The following is a 15,000-nucleotide window of genomic DNA, read 5'->3' as shown; positions in this document are numbered from 1 at the left end:
GATGCTGCTTGAGATAAACAGGATAATCAAAATTAATGCATTTAAAGACAAAAAGCAACCAATGAAAATGTCTCCTCAAGTCAGGGGGAAGCCACTTGAGTCGATCATACATAAAACAACGATGTGTTTGATAAGGACACCTCAGAACAAATCTACAAGGTAGGGTTTAATAGGCGTTTTTAGCAGGCGTTTTAGGTGTAAATGGGTTAAGAGATTTTTTATTTTATTTTTTCACCTGCCCCGGGCCAGCAGGCAACCGTTAGTGTCGAGACCTGATTACATTCGCTTGTGGCTCTTTTCCTGAGTGAAACCGTAACGTACTGACAGCAGCCTCTTCATACCTGAGAGTGTCCAGTCTCCAGAGGGGACCGTCCCGTCCAGCAGACAGTAGCTCCACTCCTGAGGCTCCTGGATGGTTGTAGCTCAGGTCCAGCTCTCTCAGATGGGAGGGGTTGGAGCTCAGAGTTGAGGCCAGAGAAGCACAGCCTTTCTCTGTGATCAGACAACCTGACAGACTAAACACACACACACACACACACACACACACACACAGGGATGGTGAGTTTCTTTGTTTTTTGTTGAGGTACGTTTTAGTCCAGATAAAATACTTAAGAGCCATTTTTACAATAAATGTTAAACATTATCTATAATATTTAATGACTCAATAATAAAATTGAAAGGGAGAGAAATATATGAGAACGCTGATGGAAATTCTTTGAGTCTAGAAACTATTGGAAGTTCAATTAAATATCCTTTGATAAATCATCGTAGCAGACACATTCCTACACAGGTTAACTTGTTATAAACTAATAGTAAATCAGATATTAAATGGTCATCAGTTGAACTGGTTGATAATCTGACCTGAGGGTTTCCAGTTTACAGTGTGGACTCTTCAGTGCAGCAGACAGATGCTTCACTCCTGAATCCTGCAGGTCGTTGTTACTCAGGTCCAGCTCTCTCAGACTAGAGGAGGAGCTGAGAACTGAGGCCAGAGCTTCACAGCTTCTCTCTGAGAGGTTACAGCCACTCAGTCTGGAGAGACAACAGAAAGGTAAATAGTTAAACATTGGTTATTTTTTTAGTTAAAAGATCACAGAGACAAAATAATGAACAAGAGAGAGTGAAAAACATGTGTGTTAGTATGTCGAGTCTGGACTTCTGATTATTCTATATACCGTATAGTATATAATCAGAATAGTTTTTCTTTTAATTCATGTATGATTACCAAACATAAAATTAGTTTCTTGTCAGCCTTTTTTAAATCTATTTAGTTTATAATTTTCTGTTATATAATGTGTGAATCCTCACTAGAACTAAATACACTGGAAAATTATACTTTCTGTTCTTTGAATTTGAAAATATTTTCAGGAGAAATTCCTAAACCCTGATGAGAGGCTGTTTAAATGTAATGGAGTCAAATTGCAACTTAATCTGACCTGAGAGAAGATCAGACAACCTGACAGACTAAACACACACGCACGCACACACACACACGCACGCACGCACGCACGCACGCACACACACACACACAGGGATGGTGAGTTTCTTTGTTTTTTGTTGAGGAACGTTTTAGTCCAGATAAAATACTTAAGAGCCATTTTTAAAATAAATGTTAAACATTATCTATAATATTTAATGACTCAATAATAAAATTGAAAGGGAGAGAAATATATGAAAAAGAACGCTGATGGAAATTCTTTGAGTCTAGAAACTATTGGAAGTTTAAATAAATATCCTTTGATAAATCATCGTAGCAGACACATTCCTAAACAGTTAACATGTTACAAACTAATATAAATCAGATGTTAAATGGTCATCAGTTGAACTGGTTGATAATCTGACCTGAGAGTTTCCAGTTTACAGAGTGGACTCTTTAGTGCAGCAGACAGATGCTTCACTCCTGAATCCTGCAGGTCGTTGTTACTCAGGTCCAGCTCTCTCAGACTAGAGGAGGAACTGAGAAATGAGGCCAGAGCTTCACAGTTTCTCTCTGAGAGGTTACAGCCACTCAGCCTGGAGAGACAACAGTGAGGAAGAGAAATCATTTTTTTGAAGTTGAAATATGTCAGGGGTTTATTGATGAACAAGTAGTACTGTGAGTACAGAGCTTTGTTGGAGGCTTTGACCACTGGCAGCAGATTATAAAATCAATTTACAGCATCACCAAACGGCGGACCTGGGATCCGGGGCACGGACCCTGTTGGAGCCATTTAGAGGTTTTTTGTGTTGAATATTTTTAAGTAAATACATTTTTAGTTTATTGCTAAAATGATGAGTTATGAATTTATAAAGTGTATGAAATATTAATCAAATTTGTATTCATATATACATTTATGCATTTTGTGAGGATGTGGTGATTAGTCCTTTGTGTCACCTGGGGAGATAGGGGTGTCACGCTCTACCTGGAGCCTATTGGAGGCCCTCATATAGGGGAGGATAATTGCTTTGTTCAGGTTTGGAAGGCAGAGAGCCAACAGTTTTTTGACCGCATTACTTCACATTATTGGACACAGTATTGGACATATTATTTTACATTGAAAAGTATTTTTTGTACAATACTAAGAACCCTGTTTTGGACGTAAAAACAGTTACAGTTTGGAGTTTTTATGTTTCGTTATTTCCTGGAAAGTCAACCGGAGTTATTGTTTAATAAATGAGTCAACATCAAGTTAAACTCTCTGTGCTCCCCAAGAAATGTGTGTCGGACTATCTCTGCCTCAGGAACAAATAAGGCGAACAAGGGGTTCGCCACTTCAGACCCAGTGATGGTCTTATCTGGACCCGTGAACAATTTAAAAAGAGCTCAGATTATTCTACGCTCAGACATATCCAAATCACGCCACAACTTAGCCTTCTCCATTCCGTGTTCCTCCTACACGCAGATAAACCAATCACAGCAATATGTAGCGCCTTCTTCCCCCTTTTCACGGTGTAACAGGAAGTCTTGTAAAAGAAAACGAAAGTCACAAGCGTTTCCTGCAGGGCTGCTGCTTTGACAACGCACACTTCCGTATTGACTAAGCGCCCTGCATCCGAAGACTTTAATTAAATATCCTTTGATAAATCATCATAGCAAACAATCCTTCTCAGGTTATCAGATGTTAAATGGTCATCAGTTGAACTGGTTGATAATCTGACCTGAGAGTTTCCAGTTTACAGTGTGGACTCTTCAGTGCAGCAGACAGATGCTTCACTCCTGAATCCTGCAGGTCGTTGCTACTCAGGTCCAGCTCTCTCAGACTAGAGGCGGAGCTGAGAATTGAGGCCAGAGCTTCACAGCTTCTCTCTGAGAGGTTACAGCCACTCAGCCTGGAGAGACAACAGTAAGGAAAAAAGTTATACATTGTTTGTTTTTTAAGTAGAAAGATGGCAGGGGTTTATTGGTGAATAATTCCTACGTACAGAGCTTTGTTGGAGGCTTCGACCACTGGCAGCAGCCTCAGAAGAGCCTCCTCTGAAGCAGAGTATTTATTCAGGTCAAACACGTCCAGATCTTTATCTGATGACAGTAAGATGAAGACCAGAGCGGACCACTCAGCAGGAGACAGTCTACCTGTGGAGAGACGTCCTGAACTCAGGGACTGTTGGATCTCCTCCACTAGAGAACGATCATTCAGTTCATTCAGACAGTGGAACAGATTGATGCTTTTCTCTGAAGAGATATCCTCATTGATCTTCTTCTTGATGAACTCAACTGTTTCCTGATTGGTCTGTGAGCTACTTCGTGTCTGTGTCAGCAGACCTCTGAGGAGATTCTGATTGGTTGGCAGTGAAAGACCCAGGAGGAAGCGGAGGAACAAGTCCAGGTGTCCATTTGGACTCTGTAAGGCCTTGTCCACAGCACTCTGGTAGAACTGCGTCTCTGCAGATCTCTGGGAGGTTGTTTGTTCTTCTGACATCAGATTGACTCCAGTGTTGATGAATGTCAGATGGACATGAAGAGCAGCCAGAAACTCCTGAACGCTCAGATGGACGAAGCAGAACACCTTGTCCTGGTACAGTCCTCTCTCCTCTTTAAAGATCTGTGTGAACACTCCTGAGACCACTGAGGCTGCTGTGATATCGATGCCACACTCTGTCAGGTCTGATTCATAGAAGATCAGGTTTCCTTTCTGCAGCTGCTCAAAAGCCAGTTTTCCCAGAGACTCAATCATCTTCCTGCTGTCTGGACTCCAGTGTGGATCTGTCTCAGCTCCTTCATCATACTTGGTGTTCTTCAGTTTGGCCTGAACCACCAGGAAGTGGATGTACATCTCAGTCAGGGTCTTGGGCAGCTCTCCTTCCTCTCCTGTCTTCAACACATCCTCCAGAACTGTAGCAGTGATCCAGCAGAAGACTGGGATGTGGCACATGATGTGGAGGCTTTGTGATTTCTTGATGTGGGAGATGATTCTGTTGGCCTGCTCTTTGTCTTTGAATCTCTTCCTGAAGTACTCCTCCTTCTGCGTGTCAGTGAACCCTCTGACCTCTGTCACCATGCCAACACAGTCAGGAGGGATCTGATTGGCTGCTGCAGGCCGTGTGGTTATCCAGAGGCGAGCAGAGGGAAGCAGTTTCCCCCTGATGAGGTTTGTCAGCAGCACATCCACTGAGGTGGACTCTGTCACATCAGTCAGGATCTCATTGTTGTGGAAGTCCAGAGGAAGTCGACACTCATCCAGACCGTCAAAGATGAACACAACCTGGAACTCTTCAAAGCTGCAGATTCTTGCTGCTTTGGTTTCAGTGAAGAAGTGATGAACAAGTTCCACCAAGTTGAACTTTTTGTTTTTCAGCACATTCAGCTCTCTGAAAGTGAATGGAAATGTAAACTGTATGTCCTGGTTGGTTTTGTCTTCAGCCCAGTCCAGAGTGAACTTCTGTGTTAGGAGTGTTTTCCCAATGCCAGCCACTCCCTTTGTCATCACTGTTCTGATTGGTTCATCTTTTCCAGGTGAGGCTTTAAAGATGTCTTCTTGCCTGATGGATGTTTCTGGTCTGTGTGGTTTCCTGGATGCTGTTTCAATCTGTCTGACCTCATGTTCATCATTGACCTCTCTAGTCCCTCCCTCTGTGATGTAGAGCTCTGTGTAGATCTGATTCAGAAGGGTTGGGTTTCCTGCTTTAGCGATCCCCTCAAACACAAATTGGAACTTCTTCTGCAGGTTGGACTTTAGATCATGCTGACAAATTCCAGAATTACTTCCTGAATTAATACACAAGACATAAGATCATGTCAAGAGTCGGTAAGTATAATATCAATGAGTGATTCATGATGAAAATATGAATGCACATATAAACATTTCTCCCTGTGGAGACTTCAGTAAATGTCCCATATCACGGTTATATCATGTTTAACATTAAGAGAAATCCTCTTACTGCTCCATAGAAGGTCAGCCAGCTTCTTCTGCTTCATTCCCCTCAGAAAGTCCAGTGTGATCTTCAGAAATGCCTCTCTGCTGCTGCTCTGCTCCTCATCCTCACTCTGACCCTCTAAGCATTCTGGGTAATCTGGATTCAAAAGCTCCTGCATCTTCTTCAGCTCCTTCTTCACAAACGTGACGATGTTTTCCTCCAGCAGCTGGAACAGAATATTATATGAACGACACGATCAAACTAAAATCATGAAGCAAACATCAGATCCATGTTGAACAGACTGACAGTCCACTGGTCTAAACAGTTAATCATGGAGGTTGTTGTGAACAGAACAGATGGAAAGTAGTTGTTGTTCGTGTACAGACCCTGAATATGGAGTCCAGGTGTGTTTGATGCTGCTGGGCAGATCGACCACTGGGAACCTCTGAGATCTCCTGGTCGACTCTGTGGAGAAACCATAACGAATGAGCTCATGTCTGGGGTTACAGTTTCCCTCCAGGGGCAGCTGGTGTTTGCAGAACAGAGGGAAGGGGCAAAGAGAGGGAAAGGGGCCAGGCAGAGATACAGCAGGAGCCTGCGGAGGGAGAGCAGGTGAGCTGAGCTGGGGTCCAGCTTCTGCATGACACTAGGAACACGCACTGAGCTAGTAAAACCATTGACACCAGTTTGTCACACACTGCAGAGTGGAGATCCTCAATCCTCACAGGTTTGATAATCACTTTGTCTTCATGGTTTCAATTTGAATCAAAGGTTCAGCCATTCTGTCAAGTTACAACAGGATGTGTGATTTTGTCCGGCAATATTTGGTAATTTTTTATCAGCCCTTTCACTGAAAATGGCAAAACAATTTTAGTTTTCGACAAATATTTTCGGTGTCCAAACTTTCGGTGAATCACTCATATATAGTTTAAAAACTTGTTCTCACAGGGTTTTATTTTGTTTACGTTCTGAATCCTTACCTTAGATCAACAGGCGGACGTCCATCTTTGAATTCTATAGGTAGAAACATAGAATTATCACTCTTCATGGACCAACAGCTGGGCTCTGGTGTTTCCAGCTTCCTACTGATAGAAACACATGAACCAGTAAATTAGGGATGGGGCCGATCCAATCCAATATCGGTATCAGGTCCGATATGGCTGCAATCTATCCGATATAAGACTGACAACTCCGATTTAAACAGTAAATCTTTTAAATTAGAATTGCTGTGTCGCTTAAGCCTTTTTTAACCTCACACTTCACCAACAACAAACAAATGTAGAATAATTATGATATCGGAAAGTATCGGTATCGGACGATATCCACAACCCAGATATCGGAATCTGATCGGAACTAAAAAGAAGTGGATCTTTGCATCCCTGCAGTAAATAATCTGCACTGCACCCAGAACACAGTAGTTACACTGAGCAGCTTTCACATGTGAGAATATAAAGGACTCTGAAGAAGAATCATGCTGAAAATAAACAGTTAAATCATGAATCAGATATTTAAATGTTAGGAACAGTTTACCTCTCTGCAGCAGACGGTTGTTGTCCTTTAAAATCAATGATGTCATCTTTTGACCAGTCGCTCTTGAAGGACAAACAGCTGGCTCCAGGTCCAGGAGAGTCTGGTCTGTTGAACACACGCACACACACACACACACACACACACACACACACACACACACACACACACACACACACACACACACACACACACACACACACACACACACACACACACACACACACACACACACACACACACACACACACACACACACACACACACACAGCTTTGAGTGTGAATTAAAAGGTCACTTTATTGTCAATTTCTACAATATGTGCCAGACATACAGAGGAATCAAAATGTTGTTTCACTCCGACCCACAGTGAAATAAGTACAAAAGGATAAAATAAGACCAAAGAATGTTAGACTGAATGGTAACGTGGGATTTTGGGAACAGGTCTCCCTTGAAAAAGAGTCTTTGGTCTCAATGCGATTTACCTGTAGAAATAAAAGGTTAAAAAAATAAAAATCACATATAAAAACGCAAATAACTGCATGCCATACAATACTAAACAGAACTGTACCGCTCAGTGGAAGATCATCCATATAAAGTTTACACACTGGTTCTCACAGGGTTTTATTTTTAATCCTTACCTTAGATCTCCATCTTTGTATAATATACGTTACCACATAGACAAACCGCGGGGCTCTGGTGTTTCCAGCTTCCTCCTGATAGAAACACAGGACACAGTCAATAATCTGCACTGCACCCAGAACACAGTAGTTACACTGAGCAGCTTTCACATGTGAGAATATGAATGTCCAGGATGGTCTAGCCTGTAGAACACAACACACACAGAGCTTTGAAAGTGAATAATAACAACAAAACAGTATGAGGAACATTATTTACAATATGCAGTAAACTGAAGAATAATGAAGGTGCAGTGATTTGAGTCATGGACAGTTAGAGATTGTCATGTCACCTCTGAGCTTTGGTCTGGCCGCCATGTTCCCCTCCCTCCTCTCCCTCCTCACTCTGATCCATAGCGGAGCCCACACCTTCATCCATGCTGCTCAACGAACATCAGCTCACACACACTTTCACCTGGAGACAAAACACATCTACAGAAAATAAGTAATAAAAAAAACATCACAGGTACATGAAAGTTACCCAAATGAAATAATAACCCATCAATGACAGGTGAATGCAGTCAGTGAGGCAGAGGAAGCTGCTATCAGCTGCTGTACTTCTACTATCATGCCACTAGATGGCGCCATGAAGCTGCAGTGAACAGAAGACATTGACATCATATTGGTTTAATCTGTTCTACTTGAAACTTTATTTAAATTACACAGGGAAAATACAAAGTTTTACTACAAGTATTATGAACAAAATGTCCTTCCATGAGAAAGCAGGAGGTAAAGACTTCATGTGAAGTGTTTCATTCACTGCTGATACTTTAATATAACTTCAGATTTGACTTGTTACTTTTAAAAGTAAATGATTGATCTTGATCTTGATTTTTTTTTATTGTGTCTTTGTGGTCATGGACCGAAAATAAAAATTCTACTACTACTACTACTTGATCAAATACTTTGTGAGTAAAGTAAGATACATGTAGTAGAACAACAAGTCCAAAGTTTCCTGCTGAAGTGCTCAGCTCCTTTACTGCAGTCACCGTACTAACAGCACACTGTCAGAGTAGATTGATTGATTTTACTAGATAATTTTGATATAAAATATTAACGGCGCTCTGTGTCATAGATTAAAATACATGAGATGACACAATAAAGCCTGAAAGCTTAGTTCCATTATGGTCCCTGATTACTGTATCAACACACTCATATGTAACTAATTAATACTAATAATGAAATCACATTAACACAAAATGGAGGATCTTTGTTAAAGGCTGTGTCACCTCCTTCCTCTCTAGTTTCCTGTGAAACTCTGAGTTCTGAGTTTGGGCAAATTCAAGTACTCACTACTACTGCTGCTGCTATTACACGGGGTGCCCGATTACGTTTGCCCCCTAAAGTCTAGATCGTTTGGCTAGTGTGAGCAGTTCATCTGTACTCAAGTACAGTACACTTCCCATTTTAAAACCAGAAACAGAACATGAAGAGTGAAGTACAGCAGGCCTATATGCAACAGGAAATCAATACTAATCTACTGCTACTACATGGGGAAATGCAGTTTTACTACAAGTATTAATAACAAAATGTCCTTCCATGAAACAGCAGAAGGTAAAGACTTCACGTGAAGTGTTTCATTCACTGCTGATACTTTAACTTCAGATTTGACTTGTTGATCAAATACTTTGTGAGTAAAATGTGAATGTGTAAAGTAACGAGCCGTCAGATACATGTAGTAGAACAACAAGTCCAAAGTTTCCTGCTGAAGTGCTCAGCTCCTTTACTGCAGTCACCGCACTAACAGCACACTGTCAGAGTAGATTACTGCATCAACACACTCACATGTAACTAGTACTACATATAATAATATAACATTAACACAAAATGGAGGATCTTTGTTAACGGCTGTGTCACCTCCTTCGTCTCTAGTTCTCTGAGTTTGGACACATTCCACCAGGGCGTCACGCAAGCCCAAAGTCTGGTGGGGCACAACAAGAGAAGGGACAATGCGTCCATCACGGGTTTTTTAATACAGTAATCTCTGACGTTGTCTAATGGTTGTAATGGATCTTTATTTTGAGATTTTCATAAACCCTAAAAAAGGTGACACTTAAGCCCTCTATGGGGGTCTGGGGGTAAGATTTGTGTGTGTTTTGTTATGAAATCGAAGTATTCTGGTGAAGAGAATAAAGGAAAAAGTCAACATTAAAGTTGAGATGGATAGTAAAATGAGCAAAACAACATAACTTGCTAGCAGCCAGATGCTTAACAACTGGACCGAGGGACAGATGATCAATAGCTTTTGCTAATGTTATTTGGTTTGCTAGACAAATATCTTGCTAAAGAAAAATAAACCTTTTTCTTTTTGTTTTAAATATAAAGTCTATCATTAATAAGACTATGTTACTACTTATTTAAAAAAAATACACATATTAATTAAAAAAAATAATATATATAAGTTCTGATTTCAAAAATCTGGTGTAAATCATCAAATATGATCATTATCATTATTAAAAACAAGAGCAGAGTTGATCTCTTACCTTCAGCTGCAGCTTCAGAGGAGAAAATAAACTGTCACGACGTTCAGCTGGAGTTGAAGCAGGAACTTCCCAGAGACGTGTGAGAGTTAAACATTGATCTGAGAACTGAGACGATATGGGAGGAAGGCTGATGTTTAATGGCAGCAGATAAAGAATAGGTTTAAGATTGAAGGGAAGATAAGTTCATTTATAGGTTTTAACACTGAACTCACTTTAACTGAGCGTTAGTTACTGTAGAAACTCAGTCACTCATCATGTGTGAGGTCTTCATGTAGTGACTCACGTGTTTTGTGTCTTATTTGATGGTAAATTATGTTGAAAATGTGTCTATGAAATATGATTCAGCAGGTGTAAACTATCAGAGAGGCGTTTAGTTATACATTAATCTGAGTGGGACAAGATGGGTTAAAGTTCAAGTGTTTTATTGTCGTTATATTGAGGGTTGGACAATATAATGACAACACAGGTAGCACTCCCAGAGACATGGAGACATTTAGAAAGATTTAAGACATTTAAAAACTGAGACATTAAGTAATTATTAGTAAACTAAAAATATTAATAAAGACAATGAGTAGGACGTTAGTGTGAGTAGGACGTTAGTATGAGTAGAACTTTAGTATGAGTAGGACGTTAGTATGAGTAGGACTTTAGTATGAGTCGGACGATAGTATGAGTAGGACGTTAGTATGAGTAGGACGTTAGTATGAGTAGGACTTTAGTATGAGTAGGACGTTAGTATGAGTAGGACGTTAGTATGAGTAGGACTTTAGTATGAGTAGGACTTTAGTATGAGTAGGACGTTATTGTGAGCAGGACGTTAGTATGAGTAGGACGTTAGTATGAGTAGGACGTTAGTATGAGTAGGACTTTAGTATGAGTAGGACGTTAGTATGAGTAGGACGTTAGTATGAGTAGGACTTTAGTAGGCCATTTACAACACAGCCCCAGTGATCTCATGAATGAACTTCAACCAGTTTAAACTGGTGAACTACGGCAGCTGCTATTGGCCGGTTGGTATGACATCATCTCTGAACGTCCAATCAGAAGCTCTGAAGGAAACAAAGTGACCTCATGGAAACATATATCCGTTTATCGCCAAAATCTAGTTTGTTATTTTTTTGTTTTTATAAAATGTATATAAAATGTATATCGGTGTTTTTCTATTGTATCTGATGAAAATGATGTTTGTGCCAAAAATATATATAAGCAGTTTAACAGAAATCTACAAGGCAGTTTCAGGCCCATGTGAAGGGAAACAATGTAATTAAGAAAATAAAATTCTAATTCTACAACTTTAAAGTTACTTTTTCACATAAAATTGGGATTTTTTTTCAAATCTTGGAAATTTTATATATTTTTTTCTTTTACAATTAAAAGTATTATTGAAAAATGTTGATTTTTTTCTTGTAAAGTTAAAAAAATCTTGGAAAATTAAGTTGTTTTTCCCTCAAGGCGGCCCTCAATGATTTAATCTTTTTGTTACGGCAAGAAAAAACTCTTCTAAACTACACTTAACGACATTTTTATTTCACATTTTTAAAACATTCAAGTTGAGACACTGCAGGTGACTATGGGTTACAATGTTAAACGTATAGATATCATCAGAACATTTGATTTGAACAGTTGATTATTGGCATTAAAACAATCCTTTTTTTCTATTACAATTTTGGAATTTGCAAAAAATTAAAAAATACAGAACGGATTTTGGATACAGCTCTTTTACATAAATCAAAACTACTATGTACAGGTCTTAAAAATGCATTTTCAGGATGTTTTTAAAAAGAAAATGTCTCATAAATCAGAAAATGAACAACATATGAACAAATCCTTCTGTAATAACCTTCAGAATAGTGCTGAGAATGATTATGGAAAGTTTAGTTGATGTTAGTGCTTTAGAAGTTGAGATTTGGAGAATTGGAAAAAATTAACGTTGAGATAATGTCCGTTAACGTTGGTTGTATGGGAGAAATATACAGACGCAAACAGACAAGGTTTAGTCAAATAAACACCTGAATGTACATGTTGGACCTTTGATTTATACTAGTTATGGAAGATAAATAGACAGAAATCTCTGAAAATAATTCTGGTTAAAGCGATGTTTGTGCCTGCAGTGTCTCTCCTTCATACAGACACTCCTCACATGGAACACTGGTTCACTTCTCTGACCTCATGATAAAACTCTACTTGATCTGTTTTCTATGGACAGCAAGTCTGATTGTTTTCTGAAGGATTTCTGGTTTTCACTCCTATACTGTGTGTGTGTGTGTGTGTGTGTGTGTGTGTGTGTGTGTGTGTGTGTGTGTGTGTGTGTGTGTGTGTGTGTGTGTGTGTGTGTGTGTGTGTGTGTGTGTGTGTGAATTTTGTATTCATATTATTGATATAATTGTGTTTAAACATTGTGAAGAATTGCCTTAATTTTTGGGACAAAATGCAAATTATAATAGGGGAAGGTGGGGTGATTTGTGCAACTTTTTACTCAAAGTGATTTTAAAGTGAGGCCTTGACAGTTATGTCTCCAACTGAAATATGTACATATATTTCAGGATGTTGTGCATCCCTGGCAATAAAAACTTTGGATCTGGAATAAACTGTTTAAGAAATATAGCTTTCGGAAAAAAAGTTGTCTTGTCGCACAAATCACCCAACGTAGTGGGGTGATTTGTGCGTCATTGTGTCACAATGACAAAGTCACCATCATCATCTTTCTGGCCATCTGAACTCTCATCAGTGGTGTCGTTAAGTGGAGTTGAGATGTCACTCTCTTCTGAGCTACTGTAGACAATCACTTTCTTTTGGTGACCAGCGTATACAGCCATGCCACTGGCACAACTCTCAGAAATGTACTTTGCACTAGTTGCTCCGAGCTTGTGGAACCAACTGCCACCTGACAAATGTGATTCCCCCTACATTTCTGCCTTTAAATCAAGGCTCAAAACCCATATGTACACCCTGGCTTTTCCTCCCCATTAACTATCTTACCTCTGCACTACTATCTGTGTTTATGTGGATGTATGGGCTTTACGTCTTTTATTTTGGTTATTGTTATTGTACCTTCATTGTTTACCTACTGAATGCACTATGTGCAGCACTTTGGACAGTGCAAACTGTCATAAATGTGCTTTTCTAAATACATTTTACTTACTTACTTACTTATAACTCACCCAGGCCCTTGCGCACAAATCACCCCATCCCCAGAATTTTGGATAATAGGCATGATGCAGCAATTTAGGGTTGACATTGTGCTAACTATATAGACTCAAAGTGTAGCATACCAAAGCACTAAAACATGTGTCAAATGTTTTCAAACGTGTCTATAATTGTTCAGACACAATAATCAAAAAACCTTGATCATTGAAATTTTACTTTGAAAGGCAAAACACAGTTTTTTGAGCTTAAATGTGCTTATATCTTATTCCTTGTGTCTCCCTTCTTTACAGGATGAGTCAAATGGATGGCTCTTCTTAAATATGTGGTCACATTTCCAATTTCTTCCACAGTTTTCTAGAAACAAGGGGTTTTGCAACTTCCAAAACGCACAAATCACCCCACCTTCCCCTATACATATTTCAGTAGATTTATAGGACGATTTTTTTAAGTGCTGGGGAAAGTCTCTAAGGACGTAATGTCCTCAGAAGGTCATTGAAACATGATTGTGTGTGTGTGTGTGTGTGTGTACACATATACAACTATTTTTTGTGTGAGAACCCATTTGAGATTTAGACCTTAAGAGTTAGGACATTATTTTGGAAAGTGAGGACATTTTGTCTGGTTCTCCCTTTGGGACAGGCCTTTAAAGGGCTGTTTGAGGGTTAACACTAGGTTTTAAGGACAGGCCTTTAAAGGGCTGTTTGAGGGTTAACACTAGGTTTTAAGGACAGGCCTTTAAAGGGCTGTTTGAGGGTTAACACTATAGGTTTTAAGGTTCAGGTATGAATTAGGTTTATGTTAAGGTTAGTATAAGGGTTGGGGTTAGGCATTTAGTTTGGATGGTTAGGGTAAGGGGCTAGGGAATGCATTATGTCAATGAGTGTCCTCACAAGTATATCTGTACAAGCGCGCGTGTGTGTGTGTGTTTGTGTGTGTGTTTGTGTGTGTGTGTGTGTCTATGGAATGTCCTCAGAGGGTGATGGAAACATGACTGTGTGTGTTTGGTATAAATATGTAATAAACAGCCTTGAATGTTTCTGACTATTCTGTCTATTCATTGAGTCTCCAGAATGAATGAATTAAAGCTGAGAAATAATTTTTTTCCACAATGATGCCTCTTGTTCATCATCTTATTATCTTTTGGGAGAAGCCTGTGTCATTTCTGTTTAAAAAAAATAACTTGCTGGTTGAATAAAATTAACTTTAAGTAGAAATTTGCCAGAGGTATGAATCATTTTCAGGCTTGACTGTATGTACCGAACCGTGACTTTTTGTGTACCGTTACTACATCCCTATCGACTGAGTCACAAAAACCCGAAAGATTTCTTTAGCTGTGATCCTGTACAGACTCTCTCTCCTACAGACGACACAGAGACACTGAGGAACCACACCAGACCATAAACCCAGGATACAGAGGTTCAGTGAATGTGGTGTTGAAGGTGTGGAGGTGGATCAGTGAGTCAGAGGAGACTCTGTAGAAGGACAGAGAGCCAGCAGGACAGTCCACATACACTGCTACTCTGTGAGAGACAGAGGAGGAGGAGATGAATGTTCTTCTGTTAGAGACAGAGGAGGAGGGGATGGATGTTCTTATGTTATTGTGACTGACAGAGTAACCATCAGCATCAGAGCAGCTCAGACTCCAGGACTGATCATTCTCTCCAAACACACAGTCATCACTGAGTCCTTTCCTGCTGATTCCTCTGTAACTCACTGATATAGAAACCCTTCTGCTCCACTCGACCTCCCAGTAACGGCGACCAGTCAGACCATTACTACACAGCAGCTGAGGCCAGGGGTCAAATCTCTCTGGATGATCAGGAAATGGCTCCTC

At 39.8% G+C, this 15,000-nt stretch overlaps 2 protein-coding genes across 2 annotated transcripts in view; both read right to left on the bottom strand.

Annotated features, from left to right (window-relative positions):
- LOC307270903 (NACHT, LRR and PYD domains-containing protein 3-like) overlaps positions 1-15,000 on the bottom strand; it is a gene marked incomplete at both ends in the record, with an annotated part of 58,964 nt that overhangs the window by 3,998 nt on the left and 39,966 nt on the right. The window contains 5 exons of the mRNA XM_080054787.1: positions 342-515; positions 862-1,032; positions 1,843-2,013; positions 3,139-3,309; positions 3,403-5,185. Of these exons, the coding sequence (XP_079910913.1) occupies positions 342-515; positions 862-1,032; positions 1,843-2,013; positions 3,139-3,309; positions 3,403-5,185 (2,470 nt within the window). The remainder of the gene's footprint in view (positions 1-341; positions 516-861; positions 1,033-1,842; positions 2,014-3,138; positions 3,310-3,402; positions 5,186-15,000) is intronic.
- The window catches only part of LOC307270900 (NACHT, LRR and PYD domains-containing protein 3-like), a gene marked incomplete at its 3' end in the record, with an annotated part of 20,921 nt that continues 11,580 nt past the window's right edge, over positions 5,660-15,000 (bottom strand). The window contains 4 exon segments of the mRNA XM_080054784.1: positions 5,660-5,860; positions 7,534-7,683; positions 9,394-9,457; positions 14,528-15,000. The exon segment at positions 14,528-15,000 is cut by the window's right edge and continues 89 nt beyond it. Of these exon segments, the coding sequence (XP_079910910.1) occupies positions 5,660-5,860; positions 7,534-7,683; positions 9,394-9,457; positions 14,528-15,000 (888 nt within the window).

The sequence above is a fragment of the Ammodytes marinus genome (assembly GCF_949987685.1).
Source record: "Ammodytes marinus genome assembly, contig: scaffold_88, whole genome shotgun sequence".
NCBI classification, from domain to species: domain Eukaryota; kingdom Metazoa; phylum Chordata; class Actinopteri; order Uranoscopiformes; family Ammodytidae; genus Ammodytes; species Ammodytes marinus.
Note: the sequence above shows the minus strand (reverse complement) of the source record. Positions and strands in the feature narration are given on the sequence as shown.